This window comes from Myotis lucifugus, unplaced genomic scaffold, assembly GCF_000147115.1.
Source record: "Myotis lucifugus unplaced genomic scaffold, Myoluc2.0 scaffold_13, whole genome shotgun sequence".
Taxonomy (NCBI): domain Eukaryota; kingdom Metazoa; phylum Chordata; class Mammalia; order Chiroptera; family Vespertilionidae; genus Myotis; species Myotis lucifugus.
In genome coordinates this window covers 593,805-606,421 of record NW_005871061.1, presented here as the reverse complement: position 1 = coordinate 606,421, position 12,617 = coordinate 593,805, and the positions used below count along the sequence as shown (strand labels likewise).

At 47.0% G+C, this 12,617-nt stretch overlaps 1 protein-coding gene across 1 annotated transcript; it reads left to right on the top strand.

Annotated features, from left to right (window-relative positions):
• Nucleotides 1–1,425: 1,425 nt before the first annotated feature.
• ARMCX4 (armadillo repeat containing, X-linked 4) lies at nucleotides 1,426–8,421 on the top strand. Its single transcript, XM_023750452.1, is given in 6 exon segments — nucleotides 1,426–3,156; nucleotides 3,667–4,104; nucleotides 4,225–5,130; nucleotides 5,494–7,794; nucleotides 7,796–7,958; nucleotides 7,961–8,421. Coding segments are annotated over 6 exon segments (6,000 nt in total).
• Nucleotides 8,422–12,617: the final 4,196 nt, after the last annotated feature.

Sequence of the window (12,617 nt, the reverse complement as noted above, 5' to 3'; positions counted from 1 at the left end):
TTACTGAAATGCCACAAGCACTCAACATTCACCTTCCCCTTTTTTCTCTTTGTTCCTAGATCTTCCCATACATCTGCAGTAGGGCTGTTTACCACTGGAAACAAGGGAGAGGGGGAGACTTGTCTAGAACTGTGGAGGTTGGTGTGATGGTGGGCAGTGTCTGAGAGGGTGGGAACAGAATGTGGCTGGTACTTGAGGGGGTCTCAGTAGATGGCACTTCTGCTTCTCCTACAATCTGCCAGATTTCCACAGTGTTGCCACACCCCATATTGATTTCAGTGCAGGAAACATTTTGGGATATTGGGGTAAAGGTGGGCTGGAGTATGACTGAAAGAAGAGGAGAGGGGGGACCATAAAATGGGACACATTAGCCAACTGGACCCAAGCTCTCTGGCAAGGCAGGTACTGGGGTCAGGGACCAGGGTGCTTGTGTGTTCTATGAAGGATTCAGTCTCTATTACCGCCTGTTTGTTTATTTATTCATAGATCTACCTGCAGGTTTGCTGCAGGGCTTGAGATGACTGGAAGCAAAGAAACAAGGAGGAAATTGCCCCTGATCAGTAGAGACTGGTAAGAGAAAGGTCTGCCTGGGTAGACCTCCAGGGTGGGTTGGTAGAAACCATTGTGTATCCAGTAGGTCCAGTGTCAAGTCTGGAGGATCCTCAGTCTCTCCCCTTTCCAGGCAACTTTCCCACCTTTCCTGTCACTTACCCCACACCCTCACTTTAATTTTGATACAGGGAATGGGGTGAACTGAGGGAGATAGTTTGCTAATAATATGTCAGTCACATGAAGAGCAAAATCTCAACTCCCATCTGTCCTTCCATCTGTCTTTCTGTCTGTCTGTCTCTAGGTCCATAGATCTCATGAGTATATAGACCTACTTTCGGGTGTATCACAAATCAAGAGAAGGAAAGAGGAGGGAACTGCTTTGGATCAATACAGGTTGGTATGGGGATAGGGACCTGTGGGAGTGGTGACAGAGTAGGTCCAGTAAAAAATCAAGGTCTGAGAGCTTCTCAGTCTCTCCCACTCATAGTCAGCCCTCCCACCATTCTTTTCCACTATTTATTTGGTGTAAGGAAATGTCTATGAAAGTACCTTGGGGAAAATTGTTGGGTACTAGGGAAAATGGGGAGGTGATAAAAAAGGGGGGGATGGAGAGAGAGTTTGCTAATGCTTCTCTTCTCCAACTAAGCACATTATTTCTACACTTTCCTGTCCTTCTGTGTATCTGTCTGTATGATGCACAGAATTAGAAGAGAAATTTTAGTCCATTTCCTTCCTCCACTTCTAGGTCCACCTCCAGTGACAGCTGTAGTGGCCTTTGAGCTGAAGACCAGCACCCTTACAGACCTATCGCACTCTTTCCCCAGCCCTTCTGATCCCCCCTACCTTATTTGTGGCATCAGCAGGGGTGATTACATGGGTCGCATTCAGGAAGTAGGCTGGGTGACTGCAGGACTGGTGATCTGGGCTGGTACCTGCTATTACATTTATAGATTAACCACAGGAAGAGCCCAGAGTATGAGGAGACTTGCCAGCAATGGGTCTAGAGTCAAGATGGAAACTGTGGCTGGTGTACAGACCCAGACCTTGGCTACGAGTGAAGCCATGGATGGGACAGAGATTGAGACTAGATCCAAGGTCAAGACTGGAGCAGAAACTGGAACAGGAGGTGGGGCTGGGGCTGATATAGAGATGGAGGCCACTGCTAGAGGCAGACCCAAAGCCAACTCTCAGGCCAAGGCAATGGTTGGGGCAGAGGCAGAGGTCCAATCTGAGGTCAAAACAATGGCTATGACAGAGGCAGTGACTCTGGCTGAAACCAAAGTCAAAGCCAAGGAAATGGCCATGAAAGAGGCAGTGACTCAAACTGACTCTGAGGCTGAGAGAGTAGTCAAGAAAGAAGCAGTGACCCAGACCAAAGCTAAAGCTTGTGGACTATTTGCCAGGGCAGAGGCCAAGAAAGAAGCAATGACCCAGACCAAAGTGGAAGCTCATATATTTGCTGAAAAAGAGACAGAGATGAACAGAGTACTGGTGACACAGAATGAGGCCTTGGCAATAACCAGGGAAGTAGCCAAGATGAATGCCATAAACAAGACTGGAATTGTGGCTGAGACCAAAGCAAGAGCCCTGGAAGAGACTATGAATGTGGCCAAGACTCAGTCTGAGGCAAGGTGTGGTACCACAGTTGATGCTAAGGGAAATCTTAATACCATGTCTAGGGCAGGAGCTGGAATGGATATAAGGTCTTATGCACCATCTCAGGCTGTGGCCAAGATCCAGGTTGATGAGATGCCTTGTGCTGGGCTTGAAGACAAGGGAAATTGCAAAATTATGTATCAAGCAGAGTCTGGGGAAGACATGAAGACTTCTGCCCAATCTCAGATTATAACCAAGGTTCAGGCTGAGACCATGACTGGGGTAAGGGTTGATGCTGGGGGTAATACCAATGCCATGTACAAGGCAGGAACAGAGATAGATATGAGAGCTTCTACACAACATCAGACTATGACCAAGAAACAGGTTGAGGCAATGTCTGATGCCAGGGTTGATGAAAGGGGAAATACCAATGTCACAACTAGGGCAGTGACTGGAGCTCACATGGAGACTGTTTCTCAGCCTAAGACTATGCCTGATGCCAGGGTTAAGGATAGAGACAATTCTAATGCCATGTCTAAAATGGGGGCCAAGGCAAACCTGAAGGTCAATTCTCAGGTTGAGGCTTTGCCTGATTCCAGAGTTCAGACCAGGGGTAATCCCAATGCCATTTCTAAGTTAGGGGTTGGAACAGATATGTTGTCCTGTATACAACCTCAATCTGTGGCCAGTGTCCCAGGAGATGCCTTGCCTGATGGTAAGATTAATGCTAAAGGCAATGCCAACACAATGTCTAAGGAAGGGGCTGGGACAGACACAAAGGCACAGTCTCAGGCTTTTGCCACAAGCCAGGCTGAAGCCTTACCTAGTACTAGAACTAAGGCTAGGGGCAAAGCCAAAGGCAAAAGAAAGGCCAGGGTCAGGACAGACACGAAAACCTATGCACAGCCTCAGGGTGGGGCCAAGTCCCAAGCTGATGACAGAGGAGACCCTGATGCCATTTCTATGGCAGGGGCTAAGGCAGAAATGAGGCCCTGTGGTCAGCCTCAGGCTATGGCCAATACCCAGGATGAAGCCTTGTCTGGTATCCAGAATAAGTTCCAGGGTAATCCCAAAGGTGTGTCTAATGTAGGGGCTGAGCCAGGCACAAATGGATCTGTCCAGCCTCAAACAGATATAACGCAATCTGCTTGGCCACAGGCTGTGGCCAATTCTCAGGGTGAGGCCTTACCTGGTGCCAATAATAAGGTCAGGGGAAATCCCAATGCTGTGTCTAAGACAGAGACTGGAGCAGATACAACAGGTTCTGCACAGACCCAGGCTCTTTCAAATTCCCAAGGCAAAGCCTTGCTTGGTGCCAGGAATAAGGACAGGCGCAAACCTAATGCTGTGTCTAAGTCAGGGGCTGGATTAGATGCAGTTGGCTCGGCCCAACCCCAGGCTGTGACCAATTCCCAAGAGGAGGCCTTGCCTAGTGCCAAGAATAAGCTCCAGGGCAATCCCAATGCTGTGTCTAAGGCAGAGACTGGAGCAGATATAATGGACTCTGTCCAGTCACAGGTTGTGTCAAATTCTCAAGGTGAAGCCTTGCCCGGTGCCAGGAATAAGGTCAGAGGCAAACCCAATGTTGTGTCTAAGGCAGGAGCTGAACCAGATAAAACAGACTCTGTTCAGCACCAGGCTGTAGTGAGTTCCCTGGGTGAGGCCTTATCTAGTACTAAGAATAAGATCAAGGGCAATTCCAATGCTGTGTCTGTAACAGGGGCTGTGCCAGATGCAAAGGGCCCTGCCCCACCCCTGGGTATGGCCATTTCTCAGGGTGAGGCCTTGCCTGGTGACAAGAATAAGGTCAAGGGCAATGCTAATGCTGCATCTAAGGCAGGAGGTGGGCCAGATACAACTGGCTCTGACCAGTTCCAGACTATGACTAATTCTCAGGGTGAGGTCTTACCTGGTACTAAGAATAAGGTCAGGGATAATCCCAATGCTGTGTCTAAGGCAGAGGACCAAACAGATGCAACAGGCTCTGTCCAGCCCCAGGCTGTGTTTAATTCCCAAGGTGAATCCTTACCTGTTACTAGGAATAAGGTCAAGGGCAATGCCAATGCTGCATCTAAGGCAGGGGCTGGGCCAAATACAACGGGCTCTGACCAGCTCCAGACTATGACTAATTCTCAGGGTGAGGTCTTACCTGATACTAAGAATAAGGTCAAGGATAATCCCAATACTGTGTCTAAGGCAGAGGACCAAACAGATGCAACAGGCTCTGTCCAGCCCCAGGCTGTGTTTAATTCCCAAGGTGAATCCTTACCTGTTACTAGGAATAAGGTCAAGGGCAATGCCAATGCTGCATCTAAGGCAGGGGCTGGGCCAGATGCAATGGACTCTGTCCAGCCCCAAGCTGTGACCAATTCACAGGGTGAGGCCCTGTGTGTTACTAAGAATAAGGTCAGGGATAATCCCAATACTGAGTCTAAAGCAGAGGCCAGAGCAGATGCAACCAGCTCTGCCCAGCCCCAGGTTGTATCTAATTCCCAAGGTGAGTTATTGCCTGGTACCACGAATGAAGTCAAGGGCAATCCTAGTGCTGTGTCTAAGGCAGGGCCTGGGCCAGATGCAATGGGCTCTGTCCAGCCCCAAGCTGTGGCTAATTCTTGGGGTGAGGCCTTGCCTGGTGCCAAGAATAAGGTCAAGGGCAATGCCAATGCTGCATCTAAGGCAGGAGGTGGGCCAGATACAACTAGCCCTGACCAGCTCCAGACTATGACTAATTCTCAGGGTGAGGTCTTACCTGATACTAAGAATAAGGTCAAGGATAATCCCAATACTGTGTCTAAGGCAGAGGACCAAACAGATGCAACAGGCTCTGTCCAGCCCCAGGCTGTGTTTAATTCCCAAGGTGAATCCTTACCTGTTACTAGGAATAAGGTCAAGGGCAATGCCAATGCTGCATCTAAGGCAGGGGCTGGGCCAGATGCAATGGACTCTGTCCAGCCCCAAGCTGTGACCAATTCACAGGGTGAGGCCCTGTGTGTTACTAAGAATAAGGTCAGGGATAATAATCCCAATACTGTGTCTAAAGCAGAGGCCAGAGCAGATGCAACCAGCTCTGCCCAGCCCCAAGCTGTGGCTAATTCTTGGGGTGAGGCCTTACTTGGTGCTAAGAATAAGGTCAGGGGCAATTCCAATACTGTGTCCAAGTTAAAGGCTGGAGCAGATACAACAAGCTCTTCTCCGCCCCAGGTTTCAGACAGTTCCCATGGTGAGGCCTTGCTTGGTGCTAGGAGTAAGGTCAAGTGCAATACCAATGCTGAATCTAAGGTAAAGGCCAGAAAAGATACAATGGTCTCTGGCCAGCCTCAGTCCATGGCCCTTTCCCAGAGTAAGATGTTGCTTGGTGCAAAGGACAAAGCTATACCCAAATCTAAGACAGAAACCACAGAAGAAGGTGCTGTCTATAAAAATCCCAAGCCTAAGGCCATGCTCACTTCTGACAGTGAAGGTGGGACAGGTACTCTGGCCTGTGGAAAGACACAGCCTAAAGTCCATGACTATTATTGGAATGAAATTGGTATTGAAGATTGGATTGCCTCTGAGCGATGGATCAAATTTAGGTTTCAGGCCAAGGACGGATACTGGGAGAATAGCATGTCTTGGGTTGATGATGAGAATGAAGCCAGTATTGAGTCCTGGAGCAGGGCTAGTGATAAGTCTGGTATTAGGTCCTGGGCTGGGGCTTGTGATGAGGCTGGCATTAAGTCCTGGCCTTGGGCTAGGGATGAGAATAAGGTTGGTATTGAATCCTGGGATAGATCTGAGGACCAGGCCAGTGGGGATCTCTGGACTAGGAACAAGGCCATTAGAAGGTCCCGGACTGGGGCTGAGAACCAGGTCAGCGGAGGGTCTTGGGTTGGCACTAAGGACAAGGTTATTGGGGAACCCTGGACTGGAGATCAGATTAGTGAGGGTTCCCAGGCTGGGGGCCAAGCCAGTGAGGTGTCCTGGGTTGGGGAAGAGGCAATTGGAGGGTCCTGGACAGTGGCTGAGAACAAGGCCAATGGAGGGTCCTGGCCTGGAGTTCAAAAGCAGGCTAGTGGAAGGTCCCTGGATGGGGATAGGATTCAGGCAAATGGAGGTTCCTGGACTGAGACTAGGGCTAGAAATGTGGCTAGTATTGGCGACTGGGCTGGCACTGTGGACAAGGCTATTGGAGAGTCCTGGGTTGGGACTGGCGATCCACTTGGTGGTAGATCCAAGCCTGATAATCAGGCTAGTGAAAATATATCCTGGGCTGAGGCTGGTGACCAGGGCAGTGGAAGGTCTAGGTTGGGGTCTGAGGACCAGTCCAGTGAAAGACCCTGGGCTGACACTGCAGATCAAGCCAGTGGAGTGTCCACGCTGGGGCCTGTGGACCAGTCCAGGAGTGGGTCCTGGGCTACGACTGGGGAACAGGCTGATGGAGGGTCTAGGCCAGGGCTTGTGGACCAGTCCAATGTTCAGTCCTGGGCTGGCACTGGAAAGGAAGCTAGTGGAAGGTCCTGGGTTGGGGCTGGAGATCAGGCAGGTAGCTGTTCCAAACCTGAATTTGAGGGTCAGGCCAGTGGAGGAGGCTTCCGAGCTGGCACTAGGAATCAAGCTGGTAGAAAATCCTGGGCTGGGTCTAGTCTGGGACCTGAAAGTCAGACAAGTGGGGGGTCCTGGGCTAGGACTAGGGACCAGGCCAGTGGAAGGTCCCAGGTCAGTGCTGGGGTGGAGGACAATGAAGGATACTGGCTTGGGGCTGGGATTGAAGCTAGTACAGGATCCTGGTTTTGGAGAGGGGAAGAGGCTGGTATTGTGTCCAGATCTGGATATAAAAATGAACCCAGTATTGAATCCAGATCAGTGACTGAGGAAGAGATTATCATTAGTTCCATATTTGAGGATGAGGACAAGGCCAGTATTGGGTCCTGGAGTAGATCTGAAGAGGAGGCCTTTATGGATTCCTTTGTGGGGGCTGAGGCCAGGAAAGAGTCTTGGCTCTGGGATGAAGATACAACCACTTCAGGGTCTAGGCTTGGGGCTGGGGAAGGGCCTGGCATGAGGTCCTGGACTTTGGCTGAGGATATAGATGAAGATGAACTAAGTAGAGCGTCTAGCCCTGATATTGAGGAGATCAGTTTAAGATCCTTGTTTTGGACTGAGAGTGAGAACAATGAGTGCATATCCAAGAGTGAGAAAAATGTCAGTTTTGAGTGTGGGGCTGGAGACAAGGATAAGCTTGAGGCTGCTGGTGGAGTTGATATAAGGTCTTGGTTCAGGGATAGTAATGAAAACAGAAGTGGAAACAAATCTGCACCTAAGACTAAAAAATCATCTGAGTCTAGAGGCACATATCCGTCCATGGTTCCTGGGGCAGGAATGGGATCATGGGCAGAAACCATGATCTGGACGGAAATGAAATATCCATACCAAAATGAACCCTGCTTACTACCTGAAGATGGCCTCAGAAAGCAGATCAGGTCCGGGGCGAAAGCTCAGCCCTGGCCTTTCCACTGTAAACACAAAACTAACATGGATCCACGAGAGCTTGAAAAACTCATTTGCATGATTGAGATGACTGAAGAACCTTCTATTCATGAAATAGCCAATAATGCTCTATTTAACAGTCCCGATTATCCGTTTTCCCATGAAGTCATTCATAAAGCGAGGTGGAATCTCAATTATTGAAATTTTGCTCAATAATCCCCACCCCAGTGTTAGGCAGAAGGCTTTAAATGCACTAAATAACATCTCGGTGGCTGCTGAAGATCATAGGAAGGTTAAAACATACTTAAATCAAGTATGTGAAGATACCGTCACCTATCCCTTGAATTCAATGTGCAGCTGGCTGGACTAAGATTGATAAGGCACCTGACTATAATTAGTGAATATCAGCATATGGTTACAAATTATATTTCAGAATTTCTTCGTTTGTTAACTGTGGGAGGTAGAGAAACGAAAGAACATATTTTGGGTATGCTTTTGAATTTCTCTAAAAATCCATCTATGACAAAAGATTTGCTCATAGCCAGTGCACCAACATCAATAATTAATATTTTTAGCAAGAAAGAGGCAAAAGAGAATATTATTAATGCTCTTTTACTATTTGAAAATATAAATGACCATTTTAAAAGAAGAGCAAGAGTATTTACCCAGGACAGTTTCAGTAAAAATTCCCTTTACTTTGTATTCCAACGACCTAAAGCATGTGCCAAGAAACTTCGAGTCTTAGCAGCAGAATACAAAGACCCTGAGGTCAAAAAAAGAGTTGAGTTATTATTAAGTAAACTTTAATTAGTTGTATGTTTCCAAACAAATCTGAGTAATATTTTGGTTTTGCATCCTGGGGGTAATACACTTTGTAAATTGCATTTTAACTTTGATACTGATGTTATTTATGATGGTTTGTTGCTGGACCACTTTATGAACACCAGATTAATTCAAACTTGTACTGAAAATACATGTGTTGCTTTTTACCTTGTCTAGATCGAGATGTTTTTAGTATGCTTCATGAGCAGAAACTAAGCCAATTCTTCATAAGTAAGGTAATCTTTGGTCCTTTGTGTGGACTTATGTTTATACATTTGAGACTTTATTTTTGTCATCAATAAAGTTGTGTGCTTGAAGCAGTAAAAAGACATGTCTTTTTCCTTGAGTTTGTGATCTATTTGGAAAGGCAAGAAGTACCGAAACAAAATGATAGTAACAAAACTAGGTGTCTCTGATCATGGTCAGACCCTTCGGTCAGACTGTCCCCATCAGGGCAGAAAGTTCTGTAGGTAACAGTGCTTAGGCAAAGTTTTACAGAGGAGAGGATGCTTAAGTAAGCTGGGCTTAAAGGATAGGATAAAAACAGGACAGAAGAGCATTGGAGAAGGAAGGAATGGTGGGAAGAAAGGCATGGAGGTGGGAATGCTGCTCCAGAGAGAAGGCTGGCCTGCCTGAGTACAAAGTGTGGAAGAGGGAGTGGTGAGAAATATAGTTGAGCAGTGGGAGTGAGTCGCATTCATGGAGGGTCCCTGATTGCTACACTGAGGTGTTTGCATATTACTCCATCCAACCCTGAATGACACGAAAGCCTTTCATGACCCTGGGAATGACAGGATGAAAGGAAATAACGTGGCTGTTTTGGTGCAGGATGGGTCTGAGTTGGGGAGGGGACAGGAGCAGCCACCGAAGATTGGAACATCAGTTAGGAAGTTACCACCATAGTCCAAGTACAAGATGATGAAAGTCTGAAATGTCACTGCTGGTCATGGGAAGGATGAGAGGAAGCAAGTGAGAGACCCTTTGAACGAAGAAGTGCTGGGACCTATTCTGGGGACTACAGGGAGGGACAATTTTATTTTAGAGTCTTGAGGCATTTGATAGGAAAATGAACTCTTTCTTGACCAACCTTGTTATCTTTATAAGTGAATACATTAGTTACTATATTTTTTCCTTTCTTTTTGGAAGGGAGGGAGGGCGGGGGAGAGAGGGCAGAACGTCAATGTGAGAGAAACACATCGACCAGGTGCCTCCCTGACTGGGGCCAGGGATGGAACCTGCAACCCAGGTACATGCCCTTGACCAGGAATCGAACCGGAGACACTTTGGTGGGAGGGCTGACACTCTAACCACTGAGCCAGGGCTAGTTACTATTTTGAAATAAGAAAACATATCTTTAAAATTATACATATATAATAAGAAAGAATAATTTTTAGTGCTTCTATCAGATTTATTTTATAAGGTTGGTTGAGGCAGGGCCTTTATGGAACCATTGAGAGAGCTGTTGACATTCATATTGAAGACTATCCACCTCTCTCCCAACCTAGAGAGTGGTAAGGGTGTGGGGGGAGGGGCACTCTCAAAGTGTGCTGGTGGGAACATACACTGGTACAAGGTCCACTTGGACACATGTTTCAGAAGCCTTCAAGATGTACTTGCTGGCCCAGCTAGCATAGCTCAGTGTTTGAGTGTTGACCTATGAACCAGGAGGTCACAGTTCGACTCCCAGTCAGGGCACATGCCTGGGTTTCAGGCTTGATTCCTAGTAGGGGGCATGCAGGAGGCAGCCAATTGATGATTCTCTTTCATCATTGGTGTTTCTATCTCTCACTCTCCCTTCCTCTGTCTCTGAAATCAATAAAAATATGTTTTTAAAAAGACAAAAAAGATGTACATGCTCTTTGACACAGTAATTCTACTGGTAGAAATTTATCCTTAGGAAATCTATACTAATAAAAGGGTAATATGCTAATTAGACTGGGTTGACCGGACATCTTCTGGATGTCCGACTTCCTTCTAGACAAAGCCATGGTGGCGGGGACTGAGGGAGAGGCAGTTAGGAGAGATCAGGCCAGCAGGGGAGCAAGCAGTTAGGGGTGCAATCAGGCCGGCATGGGAGAGCAGTTAGGGGGCAATCAGACCAGCAGGGGAGGGCAGTTGGGGGTGGTCAGGCCAGCAAGGGGGGCAGTTGGGGGCGATCAGGTTGTCAGGGGAGGGCACTTGGGATTGATCAGGCCTGCAGGGGAGGGCAGTTGGGGGCAATAAGGCTGGCAGGGGAGGGCAGTTAGGGACAATCGGGCTACAGGGATTGTGCCTAAACCGGCAGTTGGACATCCCATGAGGGGTCACAGATTGGAGAGGGTGCAGGCCAGGCTGAGGGACACCCCCCCATGTGCATGAATTTCATGCACTGGACCTCTAGTAATCAAATAATTGGCTTGCATAAGACTTCACCCAGTTTTGAAGTGTGAAAAACTGTGAATGGTCAAGTGTCTCAAAATAGGCACTTGGCTAAACAAATTAGGGTATGTCCACACATTGAAACATCATGCAAGTCTTGACAATGTTGATGAACACCTACACTTATTTACTTGGAAAAAATTCAGCATATAATCTTAAGTGGGAAAAATAGGCTGCATAAGCACATATACTTTTTAATGAATAAAAGTATATATTTAAATGATCTCTATGTAAAAATTCTGATGTATACTCTGAGGATATTAATAGTTGCCTATGGGTGTTAGAGTGATGGGTGATTTTATTGGTTTTTAACTCATCTGTATTTTCTGACTTTCATATAATAAACCGGGATTTTTTACATAATTTTCTAAAAGGAAACTCATGGATTCAGGTTAAGGAGAACTATAAATAGAATTTTAGGGACCTAGATCAGAAATATAAATGGAGGTTCACATATTTGTGTCTAAATATTTAGAAGGTACAAATTAAACTGTTAAATAAATATTATTTTTAAAAAGCTGTAAATGTTTGAAAATTTAAGTAATGTTAATCATTTTAAAAGTAAAACTATTCTCAATTCTAGCATCTGATGGCAACCAACTTTCTAATGGAAAAAAATATATCACACTTGTTGATTGTGCAATCTGTTGCCTTAATCTCCCTTCAGGAATAAAGAGCTTATTATTTTAGTTGCTAGGAGTGATGCCAGCAGACATCCCTCAGCTGTCAGCCCTCTTCAGGAATTGCCTCAGTTGGAGAGTCACCTCCACCAAGGTTATACCCCCTTCCTGGGGTATTTCACACGCAATGACTGATTGACATGGCCTTCTTGCTCTAAATGGCATAGCTTAATTTCTCCCTCTGTCCAATCCTACTTCCTTTCTTTTCCCTTCTACAGGTGGTGATCTCAAGAGCATTACCTAATAAAAACCCTTCATGCTGTACTCTGTCTCTGGGTCTGCTCTCCAGGAAGCCAGTCTATAGCAGTTGGTATGAGAAGCAGTTGAGGAAAGCATACATTGTGATGAAAATTTGCATATAGATCACCTGCTGCAATGAGGACTCCATCATTGGTGGTAGGTGGAGTAGATAGGCACCTGGAATAGATACGTGGCAAAGAAATTGTTACAGCTTTTACCGAACTGGGATGGTGCTGGTGGAAGGGAATACATTAACTGGTGCCATGTAGCAGCTCTTTGAGAAATATTTGGGATATATTAAATATAAGAAAGGCTAAGAGGACACCCAAGATGGCGGCATAGGTAAACACCAGAGTTTGCTGCCTCGAACAACCACTTCAAAAATACAACTAAAAGACGGAACGGACATCACCCAGAACCACAGGAAGGCTGGCTGAGTGGAAATTCTACAACTAGAAGGAAAGAAAAGCATACCCAGACTCAGAGGAGGCGCAGTGCGGAAGTAAAATACTAAGGTGCGGAGGTGCATGCGGAGCCGGCTGGCGGCTGAGGGCGCGGTTGTCGTTTTCAATCGGGAGGGAGTCTCAGGCTCTGAGCTCCAGTTCCGGGCGAGTCTCTAGGGACCCAGACTCATACGGGAGAAGTGGGACTGTCTGGCATCGGTCAGAACCCTAGGGCAGCTTTCTCTCCGAGGGGCTTGCAGCGATTACTGGGACACTGAGAAGCAGAGCCTCTGAGGGCAAGACTGAGAGCAGCCATAATTGCCAACCCGCCCTGTTGATCCCGTGGACCGCCCCGCCAAGCCTGCAGGGAGCTTTTGCTGATAGCTCAGCAAAGCTAGAT